This window comes from Puma concolor, chromosome A2 (assembly GCF_028749965.1).
Source record: "Puma concolor isolate L17-30 chromosome A2, mPumCon1.1.hap2, whole genome shotgun sequence".
In the NCBI taxonomy this organism is placed as follows: domain Eukaryota; kingdom Metazoa; phylum Chordata; class Mammalia; order Carnivora; family Felidae; genus Puma; species Puma concolor.
In genome coordinates this window covers 73,650,352-73,674,623 of record NC_141668.1, presented here as the reverse complement: position 1 = coordinate 73,674,623, position 24,272 = coordinate 73,650,352, and the positions used below count along the sequence as shown (strand labels likewise).

General features: G+C 37.6%; 1 protein-coding gene across 4 annotated transcripts in view; it reads right to left on the bottom strand.

The window, feature by feature from the left end:
- HEPACAM2 (HEPACAM family member 2) overlaps positions 1 to 23,803 on the bottom strand; it is a 43,962-nt gene extending 20,159 nt beyond the window's left edge. Inside the window, exons 1-4 of one of the 4 annotated variants that reach the window (XM_025929788.2) lie at positions 23,405 to 23,803; positions 15,654 to 16,004; positions 11,527 to 11,811; positions 215 to 511 (exon numbers count right to left, since the gene is read on the bottom strand). In XM_025929788.2, coding sequence (XP_025785573.1) covers positions 215 to 511; positions 11,527 to 11,811; positions 15,654 to 16,004; positions 23,405 to 23,483 — 1,012 coding nt within the window. In that variant the 5' untranslated portion in view covers positions 23,484 to 23,803. Of the gene's footprint in view, positions 1 to 214; positions 512 to 11,526; positions 11,812 to 15,653; positions 16,008 to 23,404 lie in introns of all 4 variants that reach the window. The other 3 variants (XM_086696200.1, XM_086696197.1, XM_086696196.1) reach the window with 3 other exon arrangements.
- Between the last annotated feature and the right edge of the window lie 469 nt (positions 23,804 to 24,272).

Below are 24,272 nucleotides of genomic sequence, written 5' to 3'. Positions count from 1 at the left end.
GAGTTAACAATTGAATTCCCCCTCCATTATGTTTTGGGTTTTCTTTCTTTGACTCATAGAAGCATGGATTAGTTTACTCAGGAAAGAGAGTTTCTTAGCGTTTATCAACAATCCACAATGGCTTTCTCTTCCACACAGGTATAAAATTGGACTATTAGAAGGCCAGCATGCATTTGTGTTTCCTTGGGATCCTTGCCTTTTATGTCACACTTACCTACAGAAGTGATGATGACTGTGAAATGAGCTTCATCTCGCCGTCCAGTTACATTGTTGTAAGCACAGCACACATAATCAGTTGGCTTTTGGGCTACTTTCTCAGATGTAACTTCCAAGCGAGGTCCATGCTTGATGACATATGTTGTATTGTCAGTCCTCCGGATCCAGGAGTAGGTGTTGGGGGGGTAAGAATCAGCAGAACAGTAAAACAAGATGGCTTCTCCAGTGTCAACAGTAAACACTTCCCCTACTTTTAGCCCTTTGTCAGAATTAACTTGAAGTCCATAAGGTCCATCTGCATTAATTGAAAAAGGAAATAAAGGGGTGGCATAAATAATCACAATATAGTTATAGAATTTTGGAGAGCTTAGCATTTTACTTTCTATGAAAGTCTTCATGTTCAACTTGGCAGATAGATCCTCATTTAGATTCCCAATAAATCATGAGGACCTAAAAATGTGTTATTCTGATATCCACAACAATGGAAATTATTTGAGGTGTGATTGAATTTATCTGATATAGTGAAAGGCTTGAAACTTAGTGTGTAATTTCAGAGACACTGCCATCATAACTGTCATGCTAAGTTTTGAGTAAAGTATTGATACGTCTGCAATCATGTTAGATAAGTTCCATCTTTCTTAAAACAGAGTTGCACTTGAAAGCACTTTAAAAAATAGATTATGGCCATTATTTTCTCATTGACAGCCATATTTTGAGTATTATCTGTTTTTATTCTCAGTTCTAGGGTAAGCCATGCAAATATTTATAAAATACATAGTTTCACATGGAGCACAAATTTGTGCAAATAGATACAGAAGTGTCCCATTAGCAGTTAAAGAATTTTAAATATTCCTCCCTGCAAACTAAGCTTAGAATTCTATTTGGAAAAATAATCTCTTCATTATTATTAACAAATATTCATTGAGCATCATTGACAAATATTTAGTCATGGATATCCCATGGTGTTTGTCCTTACTGCAATATTCTTGTAGCATTTTGCTATTTCTATGGCACCAGAATGGCTGCAGATAAAGACACATTTCCCATTGCTTTCTTTCAAAAATAAAGACAGATTTAAAAATTTTCCCAGCTAGATAAGTTTTTCTTGTTCAGTCTAAATCCTGGCTTCTATTCTAAAAACTTCAAGGTTTAGGTATGATTATGTTCATTTTTCAGCTGGTCATAACCAATATTTATTGGCTACTTTCCATATAAAGGCACTTTAAGTACTTACACAGACTACCACATTTAATCTTTAAAGCGACCACATGAGGTAGATGTTATTCCCATTATAAGATGAAGGAAGAAACATTTAAAAAATTAATTTTCCCATGGTCACATAGCTATTATATAGCAGAGCTAGGATTCTATAATATATGTATTTGATCATTCACATTACCTCCCCAAAAATGTATGTGGCATAATTTTCTGTAACAGAACAATTTCTTATTGTATAACTATATTATTAGTTCTATAATAAGTAATTATCTAATTACATATTAATTCTGTACCCATTTAATCAAGTAATAAATCAAAAAGTCCTGTTTGAGAGATATTGTTAGATGGTATATTTAATATATGAGAGAAAAAAATGTGTAAGACACAGTTCTTACACTCAAGGAATTGGTAAACTAGAAAAGGCTATGGTGGTTTGCTCAGTAATAACCTAGTCTCAGAGTTCTGACTTTTTTTTCAATATTTATTTATTTAGATAGAGAGAGAGAAAGTGCAAGCAGGGGAGAAGCAGAGGTAGAGGGAGATAGAATCCCAAGCAGGCTCCATGCTGCCAGTACAGAGCCTGATGCTGGGCTCAATCTCACCAATAGTGACCTGCACTGAAACCAAGAGTCAGTCGCTCAACCGAAGAGTCAGCCAGGTGCCCCAAGGTTCTGATTTTTTTAAAAAAATGTACTGACTATTCATCTCTCATTGTATGGAATAATATGATGTAATGATTATACAGTAGTCATTATCAGTTATCACTACATTTAATCCTGATTTTGTCAATTGTTAGTTACGTGTTCTTCAGAAGTCATTTAAACTTTTAGATCTCACTTTTTTCACCTTTACTATGAAACACTGACTGGATGAATGGTTGACAAAGTTCTTTCTACCTTTGAAATACCTTTGAGTGATTAATGATATGCTAAAGCTATTTTGGATACTGACAAGCCAACCTCAAATTTGCGGATTCCCAGAGTGGTTCTCTATTATGTCAGCATTTTCTGACCAATCTATCATTGGAGAAACACATTTCCTAAGATAAAACAGGAACTGAAGATGCAAAACAATAAATTATATTTAGCTAGGGAACATGCACTTTACACATTCTTGCTTCCTAAAGACACAGACATCTGAAGGAAACTTACAGGTATATATATATATATATATATATATATATATATATATATATATGAGATGATCCTGATTTCAGGAAGCGAACATAGAAGTTAGTATCTTCAAATTTGAAGTAATCAGGAACAGGAGATGAATAATTAAAGTGAAGAGAAATGAATAGCCTTTCCTGTAACTGTACTAGCTGTACTAGAACCCTGTCATTTCAGGCTATGATACAGTCTCAGGGGGAAAACCACTCTTTCAGAAGTGTGTGCTAAATGGAACCCTTTTATTCTGAATTCCGCTAAATGTAGGTTGTATAACGGAAATGAAAAGTTGTTTTCAGTCACTCGACCAAAATCAATATTGAGATGTTACTGTGTGCCTAATATTGTTCTAGGCATTGATATGTTACCGTGTGCATAATATTGTTCTAGGCATTGCGGGGGCAATCTGAGGTGTGATAGACAGGATTCCTGTGGCTATTCTCCCGGGCTCAGTGCAGCAACAGCATCCCCTTACATTGTCAGCATTGATAGAACATTAAAGAAGCAAAGACCACCAACTGGTGGGTACTGGTTATGCTTCATATTGTAGGAAACCAAGGGAAGGAAACAACTAAGGTTGGAACAGCAAGAGACCCAGGTCTGTGCACAAAAACTAAAGTCTGAGAGAGCTTTTCTGTGAGCTGTGATAAGAGAAGTGTGGTCATAAAAATACAGCCATTCAGTTTAAGTCTCTGTTTTCACTGGCTTTCAGAGTTTATGGAATGTCACTATAAAAACAAATTGCTTGATAATTTGATACACATAAAAATGAGTGATATTCTTTTCAGTGTGCTGATGTTACTCGAAACTTTTTGAGAACTCCTCAATTGGAATTGCCTTAGGATCCTGCCACATAATGGAGTATTCTCAAAAATAGTAATTCTTGGGGTGCCTGGGTGGCTCAGTCAGTTAAGCGTCCGACTTCGGCTCAGGTCATGATCTCACAGTCTGTGGGTTCAAGCCCCGCATCAGGCTCTGTGCTGACAGCTCAGAGCCTGGAGCCTGCTTCCAATTCTGTGTCTCCCTCTCTCTCTGCCCCTCCCCTGTTCATGCTCTGTCTCTCTCTGTCGCAAAAATAAATAAAAACATTATAAAAAAATTAAAAAGAAAAAAATAGTAATTCTTTCATTTTGTAGAGTGGACTCAATATGTAAAGGAAGTCCACTGTCAGAGCCAAGTGGTGAATAAGGTTGATTACCTAATTTAATAATATTGCTCTAGTTTCAAATAAAATATGCTTATAAAGAAAGGAATCTTAGCATATCTTTCCTGTATGCATGTATATTTTGATTTTGCTACTTCCTCATTTGTTGGGTTTCATGATTGGCATAAACTTTTCTCTTCTGCCTTAATTAAATGCTATATCTGACTCTTCAGAGTTAGCCTTAGAATCCCTCAAACTCTCTCAGCCCCCATACAAACATTTCTTCCAGTTCCTGGAATCTAATACCTTGAACCATTTAAATTCCTTTCTTCTGATATGATTTATTAAAATGTAACATATTTTATCTGATTATACAAGAAATATATGTTCATTGCATAAAACCCTAAAATTCAGAGAATCATGAAGATGGAAAGAAAACTTATTTGTTATTTTACCATTCAAAGAATGAATATCCATATTTCAGTGTATGATTTTTAAATCTTTTTTTTAAATTTTTTAAAGTTTATTTATTTATTTTGAGGGGGGGAGGGGCAGAGACAGCATCCCAAGCAGGTTCCATGCTGTCTGTGTGCAGAGCTGGGGGTTCAAACTCATGAACCCATGAGATCATAACCTGAGCTGAGATTAAGAGTCAGACGCTTAAGTGACTGAGCCACCCAAAGCACCCCAATCTTTAAATCTTCTATACTTCTCTCTCTCTCTCTCTCTCTCTCTCTCTCTCTCTCTCACACACACACACACACACATACACACAGATTGCCTTTCTTTCTTTCTTTCTTTCTTTCTTTCTTTCTTTCTTTCTTTCTTTCTTTCTCTTCTCTCTTGCACTCTGCACTCTTCACTCTTAGAATGTTTTTTCTTACTACACTATGATGTTATTTCCTTTTGAGCACTTTAGTCTGTCCATCTTTTACTGTGAGGTGTAGCCTAATACATTATTCATCAGAATGGGCAATCCAATTGAAGACATTTGGAGTGATTCAACCAGTGTGGCCTCTGACATTGAAAATGAAAGAAGGATAATTCTATTTTGACTTTGGATTATGGTTTAGTTTCTTGCCTGTGGCAGAGAACTCCCAGTAGAATTAAACTCTTTGCCTCAGAAATGGCTGTTTACTAAGTGACTTATAAAATCACATATCATCTGTTCTTTTTCACAATTTATGACTGGGCGGGAACAGTACCTAAATTTCTATCATGATGCTGCTTGCCACCCTGCTTGGGGAGCAGATGGTAAGTATTTACAGTGAATGACCTTTTTTTTTTTTCCTTTAATTTTTATCACTTAGAGTACTTCCCTGCAGCCGTGCCATATGTTGCACACAAAATACAGTGGTTACTGGGTTATTATTCACAACAGAGCTGGAGGGCATAGACATTTCATGAACTACAAGTAGGTATTTGTCTGAATTACTGACTTGACGTTATATTCCACCAAATCCAATACCAGGTTATGACATCATGACCTCATACATACATGGCCAATCTTGACAGATTCTGTTATACTTTTTCTGCTAAAATAAAAAAATAACTCCTGCTTTCATGAAGGAAGCTGTCATAGAAACAGTGCCTTAAGAAAACAGAGTAGTAGGGGCGCCTGGGTGGCGCAGTCGGTTAGGCGTCCGACTTCAGCCAGGTCACGATCTCGCGGTCCGGGAGTTCGAGCCCCGCGTCGGGCTCTGGGCTGATGGCTCAGAGCCTGGAGCCTGTTTCCGATTCTGTGTCTCCCTCTCTCTCTGCCCCTCCCCCGTTCATGCTCTGTCTCTCTCTGTCCCAAAAATAAATAAAACGTTGAAAAAAAAGAAAAAAAAAAAGAAAACAGAGTAGTAGATTCATACTGAAATTCTAAGTTATGATGTAGACCTCCATGGGAGAATTTTGCAATATGACATTTTTATTGAGGAACTTTTCTAAAGATCAGAAACAAACACACAAAAAAACAAAAAAACTAAATGAAAGGCCAAAGCACTATAATCGAGACGCTGTTATCTTATTATGGGAATTTAGCCTTGTTACAGCATCCTCAAGTAACCCTGTAATTTGAAAGGGATATGAGGAAAGCTGTTCCATTTTAGTCAAGTTCAAGAAACTCGTATTGAGTTGGTTAATCTTAATCTGTGTCAGGGAGTATTGAGATGAATAACGCAGAGCTCCTACTTGGGATTGGGGTGCTTATGAGCAGAAAGACTCCAGTGCAGTGAGTGCCAGGAAAGATGGTGCTACAGGAGTACAGCAAATCTCTTTTCGACTCTGAAGAGGTGAGACAAGGCAAGAGCAGATGAGCCTTTCTGGGGAAGATGATACTGTGAAGGAAGAGGAGGGTGCAACCAAGTGAAGAAAGGGAAGTGGGAACATCAACCAAGGCACACATTCCCAGTTTTCATAAAATGATATAGACTGCAAAAATAAGGGTGCCACATCAACAGAAAGGATAAATGACCAATATTTCCATTATATATTTTATTTAATTACTGTAATCCCAAATCAAACCAATACAAACAAAAACAAACAATAAAATGGGCTAAAATAGCAACAGAAAGAAAAATTTAAAAATTAATGAGTCTGTGTTGTGTTTCTATATGTTATGTAATAAGTAATAATTATTTAGCACAAACTAGACCATGATGTTTGATTTTTGAATCAAAAAATTATGAGTGATTGAGTGAATAAAAGAATGAATGAAGGTCAGTAAGATGAGATGTTGACTGAGTGAAGAGTTTTGCATTTGAATGTAAAATTAATCAAGAAAGAAAATTAATAATACTATATTCACAATTACCTCTTAATAAGACTAGTAATTGTTCTTAAATAATTTACATAATTCATCTTTATAATGTGTGAGTGGAACATACATATGTACATTTTCTAAATGTTCTTCTTTCTACTATCTGCCATTAGTCTTTAATCATGACTGACATTTCTCTGTGAGATTTCCATATACTATATCTAAAAGAATGTAAAGAAGGAAGTTCAGTCTATAATAGAAGACATGTTCTGCGAAATCTGAATTTATTCAGATGGGGATAGTTTAATTCTTTAAAATAACACAGGATAAGAAAGAAGATTCAAGAGTTTAAAGCATATAATATTTAATATTTATAGAAAGGATTATGATTTTTCCCTCATTTTTATTCTTTACACATGGTATATCACCATATTCTATGATAATAATGAGATTGGGGCATGAACTTGTACATGTCAAAAGAAAAATCTTATTCTTACTTTGCCAGATTAAAGTAAATGATATAGCCAAACAAAAGTGTATTTAAAGATGCAAAAGATACTTTCATGTATCTGTGATTGTTTATGCAATTTCCCCCAGGAATTTTTCATTTAAATCCATGGCTAGAGTTTAAAGGTAGGCAAATAGATGAAGAGATAGATAGATATAAGAAAGAATTGATGTAAAGAAACTATTTTCATGTAAACAAAATAACGTATGTTAACCAATGGTAATGTTTGGGAAAGACAAATGTTCTTCTCAAGGTATTCTTTCCATTTTCTCTTTGCAGGCATCTTCTAAATTACCCAAGCTCTCCATAACTTCTTGCTGCCATGTTTCCAATTATGTCAGAATAGTTTTGGCACAAGGGAAAAAAACAAGAAATAAAAAAGGAAGAAAAAAAAAGCTAAGATCATTGAGTTCTTCCTATGTGCTGCTCACTGGCTTCTTTATTCATAAAATCTCACCTAATCCTCCCTATCCCTCTTGAGACAGGTATTAGACTTACACTGAGAACTGTAGATAAGGAGATGAGGACATGGGATCACTTACACATCCTGCCAATGGCAGAACCAAGGCTTTAACTGAGGCAGTCTGAATTTTCAGCTCAGGCTCATCACTACTGTGCTCTCCACTGCTCTCCCAAATGACATGATATTAACTAGTATTTAATGTGATTGAAACAGGGGCACCTGGGTGGCTCGGTCAGTTAAGCATCTGACTTTGGCTCAGGTCATGATCTCACGGCCCGTGAGTTCGAGCCCCGCGTTGGGCTCTGTGCTGACGGCTCAGAGCCTGGAGCCTGTTTCAGATTCTGTGTCTCCCTCTCTCTCTGCCCCTCCCCTGTTCATGCTCTGTCTCTCTCTGTCTCAAAAATAAATAAACGTTAAAAAAAAATTAAAAAAAATAGAATTAATTAATGTGATTGAAACAACAGATCATCAGTTAATAAGGAATGTTCCACCATAAGCTCCTACTGCCTCTCATCTCACTGAATAATGGGAAGTTCCTTGGGATTGATATTCAGTGGATGATATCTGGATGGTTTAATATCTGGTTTTGAATTTTGTACCTTGTATGTGAAGGTAAACCATTTAGACCAAGCAATAAACAATGTAAAGATTTATCTACATAATCCTAGATTTCATATACTTGGCCTGCTCATATTTTTTTCACTGTGTTTAAATAACTTCAGTACTTAGGTCTGTGCTACTTGTAGTTGAATGGAAGTGTTAATTCATGTCAGAAAAACTTCAGTCAAGAATATGACTACACTTATAAACAGACCACACGAAATCTGAATTTTTCACTCCAGTGCAATGGTCGTCATGCGGATAGGCACAGTTTATACATTCTTTGTGAATCTATTTCTCAGCCTACACTTTAAGACAGACAGAACATTTTCACAATGTTATCTGAATATAAAATTATATAAAACTGTAAACATTCAGCCATGAAAATAATGCCATTGTCAAACACAATATAATTAATGACCGTAACAAATCTTAAGTAAGTTGCTTGGAGTGTGTGGCATTTTGGTATTTCTTGGTAAAAAACTATAATTTCCTTCTTCTTCAGCACTTTTGAATATAATTTGGGGAATGGTTAATCTTTGAGACAATGCATTCTGGACTAGGGTGGACTAGGAGTTAATCCTCTTAGGTTCCCCTACACCAAAAATGAATTATACAATGTATGAAGTTTGTTTTCTATTTCTATGTGAATAATACTTTTCAGAAAAAAATATTTCAAATTGCTCTTAGATATGTGTAGTCACTCTTTATAGTTCAAAACTGATGACTTTTTCTCTCTGTATTGTAGGTCAATATGTCCTACTTCCCCTTTTTTTTCTTTCCTATATATACCATTTCTATAATTGTATGATGTTTGTGATCTAACTTGAAAACGTGCTCTTTTGGCAAACATTTTTTGATTTAGCCTAGAATATGTATGTCTAAGTATTAGCTTATAGACCATTCTCTAGTCTTTTTATATTTGGACCTTTGTTTAAAAAATAATTTTTCCTCATTGTTTATCAAATAATACCCAGTGTTCAAAGCTCTCAATGATTTAACTCAAACATATCTATCTGACCATCTGGCCTACTATGCCCCTTGCTGTATCCTACACTCTAAACTGGACCATTTGCCTAACCTTTGACCTCTGCTTTGTGTTTGGTTTCCTGTAGTCCCCATCGCCTGAATGGTTTTTCCAGACGTTGCCATTGCCCCAATCATACCCATACCCAAAGGTCCATCTCAAATTTCACCTTCTCTCTAGCCAGAAGTAATGTTTTCCTTCTCTGAATGAAATTCATCTATAGCCTCATAATATTGTAGTGCTAGTAATGGCTAACAGCGTACTTACTATGAGCCAGTCACTGTTCTAAGCAATTTACATGTAGTAACAGATTTAATCCTCACAGTAACTCTATGAAATAGGTACTACTATTATTACCATTATTTGGATGAGGAAACTGAGGCACAGAGGGGTAAGGTAGTAGATCCAGGGTTTGCAACTAGGGCCCTGGCTCCTGAGTTCATGTTCCTAGCTACTATGGTCCTTTGTATACTTCCCTATGGTATCTACGACATTCTATTTTATACACTTTATTGTGCACATTTTCTCACTTCTGCTGTAACTATAGAATAGCTTCCAGTTCCAAGATTCAATGATTCTGTTTTTATCGGCTTAATTTTGCTGGTTCAAGCAAACATAACTGTAAACCTGAATCATACCACTGCACTCCTCTCCTTGCAGTCGCTATTCCTGCTCCATTGCTGGAGCTCAGTTTTATTTAGTTGGAAAAACCTACATTTGGTACATATGGTGCTTTTCTCCAAAAAGTAACACACTTCCTCAAGAGGGCTCTATCAATTTTCTATTGAAGAAAATAGAACTGACAACATAAACAGCCTCTGTTTACTGGATGCTTGCTTTGTATCAGTATTTGGCTATTTTTCAGACAGTACCTAATTGAACCACAGCCATATGGTGAGGCGGTTTTAACTATCTCAGAAAGGTCAAGGAATTTTTTTTTTAATTTTTAAAATATATTTATTTATTTTTGAGAGAGACAGAATGTGAGGGGCAGAGAGAGAGGGAGACACAGATTCCAAAGCAGGCTCCAGGCTCTGAGCTGTGAGCACAGAGCCCAATGCAGGGCCTGAACCCATGAATCATGAGATCATGACCTGAGCCAAAGTTAGATGCCCAATCGACTGACCCACCCAGGCACCCCAAGGTCAAGGAAATTCTTAAGTTCATATGGGTAATGACAGAATCAGTTTACCACTTAGGTCTGTTTACTTAAACACTAGGCTTTAGGCCTCTCCTAGTATTATTATACAGATATACTTGAAGATTAAGTAGATACACTTACCACGCTTAATTCTGCCCTATGGTTCACCTAACTGAAACCTCCACCCTCCTGCCACAGGGGTGAGTTTTCCTTTGCCATGCCTCACTCTTTTTGTTACACTGTTGTGGCTAATGCTCTAAGCTACATAGTGACTGATATGAAGGCTTCCCAATATGATAGGTCATTGGTTCTCAACTAGGGGAGATTTTTGTACCTCTCCCCACACAGGGGACATATAGCAATGTCCAGCGACATTTTTAGTTATCATAATTGCAGGGGGTGGGGGGGAGGCCAGGGATGCTGTTAAACATCCTATAATACATAGGACATCCCCCACAACAAAGAGTTGTCCAGCCCAAGATGTCACTAGTGTGGATGTTGAGAAACTCTGTGTGAAGCTGAAATTAGAATGCCATATTAAACATATTAGAGGTGGAGCCATGGAATAGAGGGGACTGGGAAAAATAATACAATAAAGAAAGAGGGATCTTGGTTGGGTTAGGATAATAATATGACATAAACTGAAGAGTTTGATGAACTTAACTCTGTATATGAGATTAAACAATAACAGCAACAATGACAGAAGAAAAGAACCAGAGAAATTGAAATCTGAAGTAATTACTGATCCTCTGAGAACCTTAATACCTACTTTCAGAATAATTCAGGTTTTTCTGACTATGATCCTTCCCGCACCCAGCCTCTAAGAACGGAGATGAGAAAATGGGCAGAGAGAACAGCCATAACCTGGGATACAATACCCATGCATAATCTGGGAACATTCTTTCTGTGGTCAGCAACAGAACACACCCTCTCCCACTTTATAATCACCAGTTCTTTGTCCTTGGGTTGGATAAATTAGTCCTTCAGCATGGTTCTGGGTTTTTGAAATTGAGGTTCCTACTTGCTACTGGAAGTAAGGTCACACAATGGACTAAGTCAGAAAATGTAGCCTAAAAGGCCCATGGCCGGTATCTCAACCTGAACTTCAAGAAACAGGGTTGTGCTATGAGCTGTATTTCCTGACAAGGCAGTGTATAGGAAATGTAATTACAACTAGTACTGTATTACAGTAGCTTAAAAAACAAATGACAGCTGGTATTGATATTCTCTGTGACGACAACCCTTGTGTAAACTACCCAGAAGAAAACGCATGAGTACGTATTTTTAAAAAACTTACAATATATGGTAGGCATAATGATGTCACTTTCCATCTCACTGACAGGATTCTTCACCAGGCAAGTGTAATTCCCGATGTCTTCTTTGGTCACTGGAGCAATATGAAGAGTGTTGTTTTGGAGAGAAAAGGAGGTGGTAGAGCTGGTACGGACAGGTCTTTTGTTTTTTAGCCACTGGTAAGCCACCCGGGTGCCCTCTTCCACGAGGCATGTCAGGGTCATGTTCCCCACATACTCCACGGCGCCAGAGGAAGGCTGAATCTGTACCACTGGCTTTGTGACAGGATCTGCAATATCAAAAGAGACAAAAGTGATTTTTGCCACCACAGAGTTATAATACAAATCCGTGCGGTCTTTCAAATACCAAATCCTGGGGAAATGAATCTAAAATTTTACATTTTGTAGATGTGGACGGTTCAGAAGATAAAGAAGAATAAAAAACTAATGGAAAAATGCAAAGTGATAAAATACAAAAATATCATTTATACCAGAAATAGCCAAATTCTAGAATGTACTTTTCAAGGATTTTCTCACGAAAACCTTTACTTTATAGATAATGCAGTTAGTGTAGAGAACACCAGCTTCCTTATTTCCTGTGCATTGTACTGTCTCCAACACCATAAAGGTATATATACTCTCACAGGCAAATTTTAACAAGATATTTCCCTCTTTTTGGTTTGTTCTAATATCTCAAGAGCAGCTGGTTGGGATAGATGAACCTAAATCTTTATCCACTATCTGAAAATATAAAGCTCAGATACATTATACTTGTGGAATATTGAGGGAAAGTTTTAGAGAATCACATATTCACCACTTACTTTTCTTTCTTTGTGAGTGAACTAATTACGTTTTAACTGCTGTGGAATTGCAACATTATGTTAGCCACTTTACCAAAACCAAAGCCTACATTTCAACACTGACTCAGTTTGAAAATAGGATAAAATGTGTTATTGCAATTACATCCCATTAGAGACATAAAAGACAAATTCAATAGTGATTCCTGTTGGAACTTCAAGTCATAGGAAAATAGTTTCATGTCATGAATCTGGTACATAGTATTATTTGTCAAATGAACACATTTCCAAGAATGAGCAAATATTTCCTCCCTTGGTTTTCACTCTAAAATTGTTGGGTAAAGGTTGGCATTATATAAGTATCCACAAATACTTTCAGTAAATTTCACTAATCTTTGAGGTTGTTGGTTCTGTTTGATACAGGACAGTGACTTGCCCAGTTACACAGCAGTCAGTGACAAAATGAAGAGAGCTGCATATCTGGTTGTGTTTCTTTTCTGCATTTTGGAGAGATATGCATTTCATAATCTTCCATGCATCATCACAGGACACAGAGAGAATGAGATGGTATATAAGTGAGAAATGATTGACTCTAATGTTTAGATTTCAATTTGCTATCAAGCTTTAAATTGGGGTTGATGCATCTCTGCAGGTAAATTTCTCTTGACTCATGCTCACATTTTTCTATACGGAGAAATGTGCAGTAGAAAACAGACAGACCCAATCCTTCAGCCTAGAGAATATAGGAGAAAATGAAAAATAAGGAGAAAGGTGGTTGAAACAGTTTGCAGGGGACCCGAGTAGCTCTGAAGCCTCTAGCCTTTCTTAAGATGAGGACAACTGAATTTGTCCATTCAATTTAAACTTTTTATTATTTTTGCTTTTATTTTAAATTTTTTTTTTTTCAACGTTTATTTATTTTTGGGACAGAGAGAGACAGAGCATGAACGGGGGAGGGGCAGAGAGAGAGGGAGACACAGAATCGGAAACAGGCTCCAGGCTCTGAGCCATCAGCCCAGAGCCTGACGCGGGGCTCGAACTCCCGGACCGCGAGATCGTGACCTGGCTGAAGTCGGACGCTCAACCGACTGCGCCACCCAGGCGCCCCTTTGCTTTTATTTTAGAGAGCAAGTGAGCAAGGGAGAGGGGCAGAGGGAAAGAGGCAGAGAATCCTAAGCAGGTTCCATACCCAGTGCACAGCCCAATTTGGGGCTCAATCCTATGACCCTGGGATCATGACTTGCACTGAAATCAAGAGTCAGATGCTCAACCAAGTGAGCCACCCAGGTGCCCCCAGTTTAGTCTTTTATAGTTCCTGGTAAGAACAAAGGATGTGGATGGAATAGCTTTTCTTTACATTATTATGATTAAAAAAGAAAAATGAGTTGTGTATATCTATTACTTAGGAAAAGCTTATGTTTTACTTAGGAAAAGCTTATCTCTCTGTGTGGAAATAGATGTGGTATGGCATAAGTCAAATAAGTAATGTCAAGGTCTTATATGGGGAGAACCAATCAGAATAGACTGTGATCATAACACCTGCCTTAAAGAGTGTGACTCAGATGTGGAAGTTTCCTGGGAAGATTTTTTTACATAGATAGACCCTAAACCCCTGATATGATTTTTTTAGTTGCATTTCCCTAAACAGATCCAATTTACTATATATTAAAAAGTAATGGATATTCCATTAAGTTTTAGGGAGAGATAGGATACTACTCAGGAGAATTTCATGAACATTGTCTCCCTTTTCTCTTTTCATAGTTGCTCTGTAGGCATTTGCTTTCACATCCTGTGCCTTTGCTTCCTTGCAGTATCTCTGGTCTCCACTCATTTACCCCATGCACACTTACTGAGTGCCTACTAATGGCCAGTATCAGTTTTTAGGTACTGAGGACAAAGCTGTAAACAATAAAAGGTCCCTGTTCCCATGGACCTCATGTTCTAGGGGAAGGAGAGAAATAATAATCAAATAAAATCTAGGTGGAAATAAGTGCTATGAAAAGAAGAAAGCAGAACTCAAGATAGATAGTCTCTCTCTCTCTCTCTCTCTCTCTCTCTCTCTCTCTCTCTCTCTCTCTCTCCTGTTTGGAGGAATGAGGTTATACTTTCTATAAGGTGGTCAGGAAAACCTTCACAGATAAAGTGACATTTTGGCTGGGACCTAAAGGAAATAGAGGAGGGAACCATGCTATTATCTAAGAGAAAAGCAATCTAAGTAGATCGAATAGCAAGTACAAAGGCCCTGACTTATAAGGCCCTGACATCTACAAAATGTTTGTCCTGTGATAGGAAGAGCTCTGAGGCCAGTGTGGTCAGAACAGAGTGAGTGAGGGGGAAGGGAGGTAGGAAATGGAATCAGAGATGTTGGGTATGCTGCGGGGGCGGGGGGTGGGTAGTCATGTGGGCCCTGTAGGATGTTGTTAGTACTTTGGCTCTTATTCTAATTGAGACAGAAAACCATGGGAGGATTTTAAGTGTCAGGAGGCTGGAGTGTAGGCAGAGAGACCAGGTAGCAGGCTATTAGGGATAGTCCAGGTCAGAGCTGGTGGTGCGGTTGAAAGGGGTGGGAGAGGGGGTAATAAGAAGTAACTGAACTTTACATTTTGAAGGTAAAGCCTACAGAGTTATTAACTTCTTGCCTAGATGTGGGATACGAGAGAAAGAGGGGGTCAATGGTGATGCAAAGTTTTGTCCTGAGCAACTGATAGAATGGAGTTAGTACTTACTAAAATGGAGGGCATTTTAAATACTAACCTGTTAAATAATCAGGTTTAAGGGGAGACATCAGAAGCTGTGATTTGGACACTGTATATTTGGGGTACGCTACTTATATACCTCATTAAGGAAAATAGATGTGTGAAATTTAGCTGATTCTACATTCCCTCAGAGGATTATTTCCAGCAATTTCTATTGTTCCTTAAGTATGGTCCTTGAGCAAGTCTCATCCTCCCGCAAACTGTGTGCCAAAATAGAATGTTCATGTGACAAAGAGGGCTCTTCCTAGAGCGTGTTCTGACACTGAGAAAATAAAATTTCCTCCATATTATTATATCAGTGACTTTATCCTTGATAGTTTCCAGGCAAACAAATAATAAGTTCTACTCATTGCTTGATTACCTTTAGTTGGGCACTGTGTATATATTTCACATGCGTATACTTTACATGTGCCTCATGAGATAGATAATGTAATTTGTACCTGAAACACTGAGGCCTTGGGGGTTAATTAATTGCCCAAAGTTGCAGAGCCAGGACCTAAAGCCCACATGGTCTAATCTCCTGAGCTGTTACTAACTGCCATGCTACCCAGCTGCCCACATCACTGATAGTGGACTCACCATCAACGGTGACTTGTATCTTCTGACTGGCTGAGAGAGTTCCATTTCCCTGAATGTTGACCTTCACGATGTAATTGCCTTCATCAGTGAATTGCAGTGGGTTGATAAGCAGAGATGCATTGGGTGGCATCATGGTGAACTTGTGTTGGTATTCCAAGTCGGGAACCACAGACTCATTCACAGAGCCCAGTAAATATTTGGGCATTGTGTGGGGTCTCTCAAACAGCCATATGATCTGGATGTCTGATGCTGGAGTGTGGAATCCATAGTGCACGGGGAGGTAGAGGGCCTGACCCCTGATGCCATGAACGGTGCGTGATGGCACTGTCACTTTCAGCCCCAAGCAAGCGCCTGCTGTGAAGGAAAGGAAAGTTGTAATGATCCTGAGCCACATTTCACAATCTAAGGGGCAATACAGAGAAAACCTGATTAGGTGATAATGCTTACAAAGGAGAGAGGCTTCTAGGTACTGACCATTCTAGTACCTGTTACCTGGAGAGGCAAATATTTGTCTCTCAAACCTTCTGCAATTTTAAAAACCCCACCCAAAGACTATGTTGATTGAGTGATTGAGTGTTGATTGAGTTGATTGAAGGAAAAGCAGAAGTTATTATCTTTGAGAAAAGGAGAACTGGGAAAGATTATTAGTTCTAAAGTCCAATGACACCTCTAGAATTATGAAACTGTGTTTGATTCATATTATATCATAATGAAACTATGTGATTCAAGAAACATTGAGGGGCTACTTCCTCCTCAGAATCTCCCTCCAAAGTCTTCTGAAATGGGTTCTAGTCTATTATTGGAAGTTTTAGCCTTTAGCCAAAGCCTTGTCACATGGAAATATCCCAAGAAGAGTGGCATGAAGCCATTACCAGTTATGATCAATAATTCTTGCCCAGAAACAGGAACCTGGTGTGTGTTTGAGGAACAGCAAGAGGCAGGAGCAGAGGGAACAGAGTGGAGGAGGAGTGTGGTAGGACATGAGGTCAGCAAGGTGGTTGGGGCCAGATCAGGCGGTGTCTCATGGTCACAGCAAGCACTTTGGCACTTTTTCCGAGTGAGATGGGGATTAAACTGGAGTTTTGTGAGCAGACAGGGATATGATATTTCTCCTTCTTCTTGACTTCCTCCTTCTCCTCTTCCTGCTCCTCCCTCTTCCTCCTTCTCCTTCTCCTCCTTCTCCTTCTTCTAGATATACTCTAGCAGCTGTGAGAAAAGACTGAGATAGGGGCAAGAGCAGGAGCAGGGAGACCACTTAGGAGGTGACTGCAATAAAGTAGGCAAGAGATATTTGTACTGTAGACTAGTATGGTAGTAAAAGGTATTGTGAGAAAGGCTGGTGATGCTAACAGGATTTGATGGCACATTGGGGTGAAATACAAGAAATAAAGAAGAGTCAAGAATGAGTCCAAGGTTGTTGATATGATCAACTGGAAGAATGGATGTCATTTGTTAATGGGCAACTAATAAATTAACCATGGGGAAGACTGAGGAGAATAGACTTTTGGTGGGGGGGCGCAAATTGGGAGTCAGTTTTGGATATGTTCATTTTAGAAGCCCATTTGACATACAAGAGGCAATACTGAAAGGATATACTGGGAATGAAAGCTTGATTAATGTGGGTTTAAGAGAGAATGAGGGCCTGGAGGACTTGGGGGGATGGAGTTCTGCTAATGCGAGGCCCTGGCTCCCAGCATCCTGGCTGCCTGAGTTGTTTGGGCCCATGCACTCACTGCTACATCTGCAGGTTTCTTCCTATTTTCTGGCACCTGGAAATTTCCACACCTTTACCTTGAGCCATGATATACATTTTTAAATGTTATGTAGCACTTCTGTGTGTTTGCAATTGAGAAGAGACTCCTTAGTTCAGACTACCATGTTGCTAGAATCCTAATTAAAAGCTCTTTGCTTCAACATCCTCATTTTATTTTTTAAATATATTTTTTTTATTTTAGAGAGAGAGAGAGAGAGAGAACAGGGGAGAGGGGCAGAGGGAGAGAGAGAGAATCTCAAGTAGGCTTCATGCTCAGCAGAGAGCCCAAGGAAGGGCTTGATCCCAGTACCCTGGGATTAAGACCTGAGCCAAAATCAAAAGTCAGACACTTAACTGACTGAGCCACCCAGGCACCCCACAACATCCTCATTTTTTCTTAAATGTTTATTTTTGAGGGAGAGAGAGAGAAAAAGAGAGAGAGCGAGAGAGCGAGCGGGGGAGGGGCAGAGAGAGAGGATGGTACAGAATACAAAGCAGGCTCCAGGCTCTGAGCTGTCAGCACAGAGCCCAAGGCAGGACCTGATCTTGTGAACCATGAGATCATGACCCAAGCTGAAGTCGGACGCTTGACCCACTGAGCCATCCAGGCACACCCTTTCTTTCTTTTCAACATCCTCTTTTTTTTTTTTTTTTAATTTTTTTTTTCAACGTTTATTTATTTTTGGGACAGAGAGAGACAGAGCATGAACGGGGGAGGGGCAGAGAGAGAGGGAGACACAGAATCGGAAACAGGCTCCAGGCTCCGAGCCATCAGCCCAGAGCCTGACGCGGGGCTCGAACTCCCGGACCGCGAGATCGTGACCTGGCTGAAGTCGGACGCTTAACCGACTGCGCCACCCAGGCGCCCCTCAACATCCTCTTTTTAAAAGGGAGTAGTATACTACCAACATCATATGAACATTTGAAATAGTGGGGGAGAGAATGGGTGGAATTGAAATGTGAAATATTTTGAACAGTGAGGGGAAAAAAGAATGGAAACTGCAGACAGTGAGTATAGACAACATTTCTGGGGAGTTTTGCTGTGAAGGGGAGCAGAAAAGTGTTCTGTTCCTTCTTCTGTTTCTTTGAATGGGTGCTGAACACTATGTCTGTAGCTACTGGAATGATCCACTACAAAGAGAAAACTCGATGAAGCCAAATATAGATGAGTAAAGGTGGAATAAAATCCTAGGTGAGGAAATATAAAAATTTGGGCACAAATAGATCTTACAATTTCAATTTTCTCGTATAAAAATAGTTCTTTTCTTTTCTTGCTTTCCTTTTTCACCCCTACTTGAGAGACAACCTTTAAGCTTTCTCTAAGTTGTGTTATAAAAAGGCCACCAGTATTAGGAAGGGAAAGGTAGAAAGGTCTGTTTGTGCAATGATTTCTTTGGAGAAATGGAAAGATGTAGGCCTGTTACTATAAGGAATCAAATTTTACCAACAGTAAACCTCTCCCTTTGCTTCCCAGGATAGAGGTGAGTGCAAAGGTTTCCATCATTTTGGTCTTTGGCTAGCTGTTGGTAGAGAGTGAGACTGGGGTCCAGCAGGAAAGTTAGAGAACTCAGCAGAAAACATAAAGAGGAAGATTACAGAATGTTAGGGGGAGAAGGAACTCCTAGGTGCTCACCAGAAACTGACTGTATGGACTGAGACTTAGGTGACTATCTGGGCAAAAGAATTGTGTGTCCTATAGTCTCCTTAGTTTCTGTATTTGTGATGGACTTTGTAATTTTTTTTTTTTTCCTCCTGAGAAAGGGCTGTGCCTGCACATTCATTTTAGTGATTTGGTTTGTAACAAAGGAGTTACAAAGGTATAGGATTTGCTTCTGTTTTCTTTTCTGGCAAGTGCAAGAATGTTTAATTTGTAGTTGTTCCTCATCTGAATCATTAGAAAAAGAAGGAACTGGTGCTAGGAATTCTAAAGAGGAAATAAAGTGGATTGCAGAAAAGGAGTGGTGGTTTCTGCAAGGAAATCATAAGAGAGAGAAAAAAGAAGAGAAAGTGAATCTAGGACTTAAACCTCATAATGATTGTGGTATGTGAAGCAGGGGTCAACAGAAGAGAGTGAGGTTCTTCAAGTCACAGATTCAGAAAGACATTGGGCATTTGGATGAGGGACCAGTAAAGGAAAAGATTCTTCTTAGCATCTGTGTTATCTGCACAAACAACATGCATCTACATGCTTTTCATTGAAAGTGGGGATAAGAAGCTCTGGACACATTCCCGGTAAGCAAGAAATAAAATTTTTTTGTATTTGACACTTTGCATTTGACTACCTTACACTTGAAGGTGAAGGGCCCATATTTAATTGAAAGGGCCCAAAGAAATTTGAAGTATTGAGTCTCAGGTTTTAGTCTGCTTATTAAGTCACAAACCCTGGATATCTTTTAATAAGGCAGAAACTCTGTGTTTTTTGCCAAGGAACCATGGGGGATGGTGGGAATCCACATCATTGTCTTGAGAATGCCCTGGAAAAAGCTGTGTGGCTGCTGACTTACAACTCAGGAATTGCCTTTGACAGTGAGCTCTAGGTTTAGATGGCGTTCTTGTTTGGGGAGGTCAGCAGTCCTTGTGTAGGTTTTTTTTTTTTTTTTCCTTTTGTATTTTGGAAAAGGGAAGAACGGTTTTTCATCTACTTTTTTTTTTTTTTTTTTTTTTTTTTGGTAGTTGTAGTTGTAGTTGTAGTTTAAAGAGTAACTGAGATTGTAATAGTCTGAAAATGCTTGGGAGGCACTTTACAAATATGGAGTGCTAGCATGACTGGAATAGAAATGTTGGTGACTTTTGTATCTTGAATCAGAATGTTGAATAGTAAGTACAAAAAAGACTGATTGGAGAGTCTATAACTGGAGTTGTGGAAAGCAAATATTATTTAATAAAAGATTAAATACAATACAAATGTTGCAGCCCAGGAATAATAAAACTACTTTAGAAGAAAATAACATTTTATACAGCATTTATAATAATTGTTTAAGGAGGGTTAACTAGTTTTTTGAGCTATTTGGAAAACTGTGTCATGTAATAATGCCTTAAATAATATATTGCTACCAATACCTCTGAATGTATTCAATGTTTATAATATCAAATGATATGAAATCATATCATTTAAATTTTTTTCAAATATGTGTGATTTTTCAAATATACATATGACAGTGAGAGATAGCACAGCTATTATAATAGCTTTTTCCTTAGACCGTCTACACCATTTTTATCAGATAAATTATAGGTAGCACATTATAAGACTATCAGCAAAGAATGTATTTCACTTCATACAGTAACTTATCTCAGCTACTAAAATCTTTTCATTTTGCAGGAAAGAACCTATTGATATGATGTAATCCTTACATGTAGTAAACTTTAGTGAATAAACAGATACTTGGATAATTCCTCTACACTTTCAGAACACACACTTTTTGCCATTGCTGTGTGTCACACACAGATGTGATGAATCTGTGCTGTCAAAATAGTAGTTTATTAACTTAAAAAAATTAGCTTCATTTTGAAAATTTCTCAAGCTCTCTTTTCTAGTTTTATGAGAAAACCTAAAGAATTAAAACTACTGATTTTAGAAAGTTAACCTCTGTATGAACAAATAAACTTTAAGAAAATAAATGTAAAAAAATTGATGAAATTTTAATTTCCTTTGATATTCCAAATAATTGGACTTAAATAAAAATTAAATTTTATTATTAGAGTCACTAACACCTACTTCCTAAATATAAAAAAGGAAAACTCTTAGACTTTTTGCATATAAGGCATTATACTAACTTGGAGAAACATTAATAATCTGAGGTACAATATTATAGCAATAATTTCACTTTTAGAGACTCCCTTAAGCTGTATAACAACAGCACTATAAAAGACTGATCCAGTGGTAAGGAACACTTGAAGTCATATTGTGAAACTTATCTATATTCCAGCAACAAATATTCCGTAGACTAGTTGCACTGTATTGGATATAAACATCAGACTTCAAAAAGTGACCTCTAGCTGTACCTCAAAATAGTTGGCATTTACTTCCCCTTTATCATGTATAATATTAGCAAGCATAACACAACTATTGTTGACTGAAAATAAACTCCTGTATCTTTAGAGAAAATAGAAATTATGGAGTTGTACTTTGAGTAGACTTTACAAACTACATTTTGGGCTTCAAATTAAAAAAAAAATTTTTAAATATTTATTTATTTTTGAGAGACAGAGAGAGACAGAGCATGAGCAGGGGAGGGATAGAGAGAGAGGGAGATAAATCTGAATCAGGCTCCAGGCTCTGAGCTGTCAGCACAGAGCCCGAAGTGAGTCTTGAACCCACGAACCACAAGATCATGACCTGAGGCAAAGTTGGAAGCTTAACTGACTGTGCCACCCAGGCACCCCTTGGGCTTCAGATTTTTAAGATTTTTTTCAAAAAGAAAAAACAATCAGGGGGGCACCTGGGTGGCTCAGCCAGTTAAGTGTTTGGCTCTTGATTTTGGCTCAGGTCATCAACTCACTATTGGTGAGTCCCACATCAGGCTCTATGCTGACAGTGTGGAGACTGCTTGGGATTCTCTCTCTCTCCCGTCCTACTCCCCTCACGCACTCTCTGTCTCTCAAAATCAATAAATAAACTTAAAAAAAAAAAGAAAAAACAATCAGATATCCAATATTCTAAAAGCAAAAAGATTTCCACATTACATATGGTCTTTACAACACACTATCAATGGAGAAAAGTGGATTTACATATGAATAACTTAAGGGATAACCGCTTTAACTACTTATGAACATGCTATTTCTCTAAAGTACATTTTAATTTTATTTTAGTCAAAATCTTCAAATAAATTGTCTATAAGTTCTTCTTAAAGCCAATTACAAAAATATCACTTAAGGAAATGGCAGCATTCCTATTGTTATACAGTTAAAAATAAGTGGGGGCACTGACACGTAGGATACTTTCAGAACCCAGAAAAATGCACAAAGGCAAGAAGTCTGTTATGGTAATTGTTTATTTTTTCTAAGAATTTCAAAAACTAAAAACTACATAGGCTTGAGTTTGACAACATAAACACTGGAACAATCACAACTATGGGAAATTCAAACACTTCTTAGAAAAATTTACAACTGAACATTTCAAATATGTGGGATATATACAACATTAGGTATAAATTTGAATAATAATCACATTTATAGTGAAAACTATAACAAAAGATACCAGTGAAAGCAAGGCTTGAAACTACTGAAAAAGGCTAACACTTAAATTATTTAGCTAATCTGTTCTTATAATTTAAAGAATAAAGTCTTTTTTTAAGTCCCTATCTATTGACTATAGATAAAACAAGAAATAAACTTGACTTTTAAACCTGATAAGTAGGAAGAATGAAAAACAGAACACCTAGTGAAAAAAATTGACATAAAATAGTAGGAATGTTGAAGGAAGACTCAAACTCTAAGACCAAAGAGGAGAATGAGGGGAAAACAGTAAAGTCAAGAAAAAAAAATAGGACTAGCCATTGGGCAAAGAGAAAGGCTAAAGGTATTTGGAGAAATTATACTTAACACATTTTGTGATAGGTAACTCAAAATGAAGTAGAGCTGACAGTTTACTACAATATCTTTAATTAAAATCATTTTCATAAACTGTTTCAAGTTGCACTAAAATCAGTCACAAATTTATGGCCTATGTGAATACTTGCCAAAATAGAATGCATTAAAGACTATTAAATCTATATGTAAACTGTAAAAAGAAGAAATTCATTCCGTTTTTAGGTCTTTAATGAATGCTGTTGACAATAAATGTTGTTCTAAGAAAACTACAATCATCTACTTATTGAGCCTCATTTCTCCTAAAATGTTCTGCTTCTTTTCTGGAACAAAGTGTGTTATTGTTTAAAAGGTTCTGAGCTGTTTTTCAATTATCTGAGTGAATCTGCAGCTTAAAGCAAATATTTACCTTATGCCCACAATTAAAGAAAACCCAAACAACAGCTGAAACACAATTCATGCAGTGCCTTACCTAAGAGAAGGAGGTATATTTTGCACTGAAAGATCCCAACCGTGCTGCTGAAGGACTCCATGAAAGCATCCTGTCCCATGCATACAGTGCCCTGTTCCTGGTGGCAACTTGGTTCATGGACCAGCAGCTGGTGGTTTATTTGCTAGGGAAATTAGCAGTGAGGTAACAGACCCTATCCTGTCTCTTGCTTCTGTGATTTGAATACAGAATGAATGTGTATACAAAGGACACAGGGAGTGGGAACACCTGTTATGTGCTCTGCAAGAATACCGGCTTATGACTTTAGAACAGCTTTTTAGCGATTATCAGACTATCAGTAATTGTCAGTGTATTTCATGAATCATTCTTAGTTATTAATAATCACATGAAGGAGAACATCCTTTTGGGTGACTTTACTGAAGAATAGTATGCTTTCATAATGAAAGCATATTGTGAAATTTCCTGAAAAATGTAAGTTGGTTTCCTATCAGGCAAAAACTATACCATAATTTTGAAATTAAAATTCTTTTTCTATGAAAATTGAAGTATTTCATGTATCTGCTAAATAGTTATAAATCATCAAGTCACTAAGTAACATGTAAAAATTATACTAAAGAATCAAAACAGAGCACTGAATATCTTTAAAACTGATTTTTTCTATGTAATATTTTCTATTACAAATGTCTGGCATGGTTTTATTCAATCTATGGATTCATGTTATTTTTAAAAGCAAACCGCAGGTGTGTTTCCAAGTGACAGTGAATCATGGACCATGCATAATTATAATGAAAACAGATAATATCTGAAGCTACATTTTCACAGCTGAAGCATAGAGGAAGTAAACCAATGGCCCAGAGAAGCTCTTATAGTCTCTGCTGTGGTGTCAGGG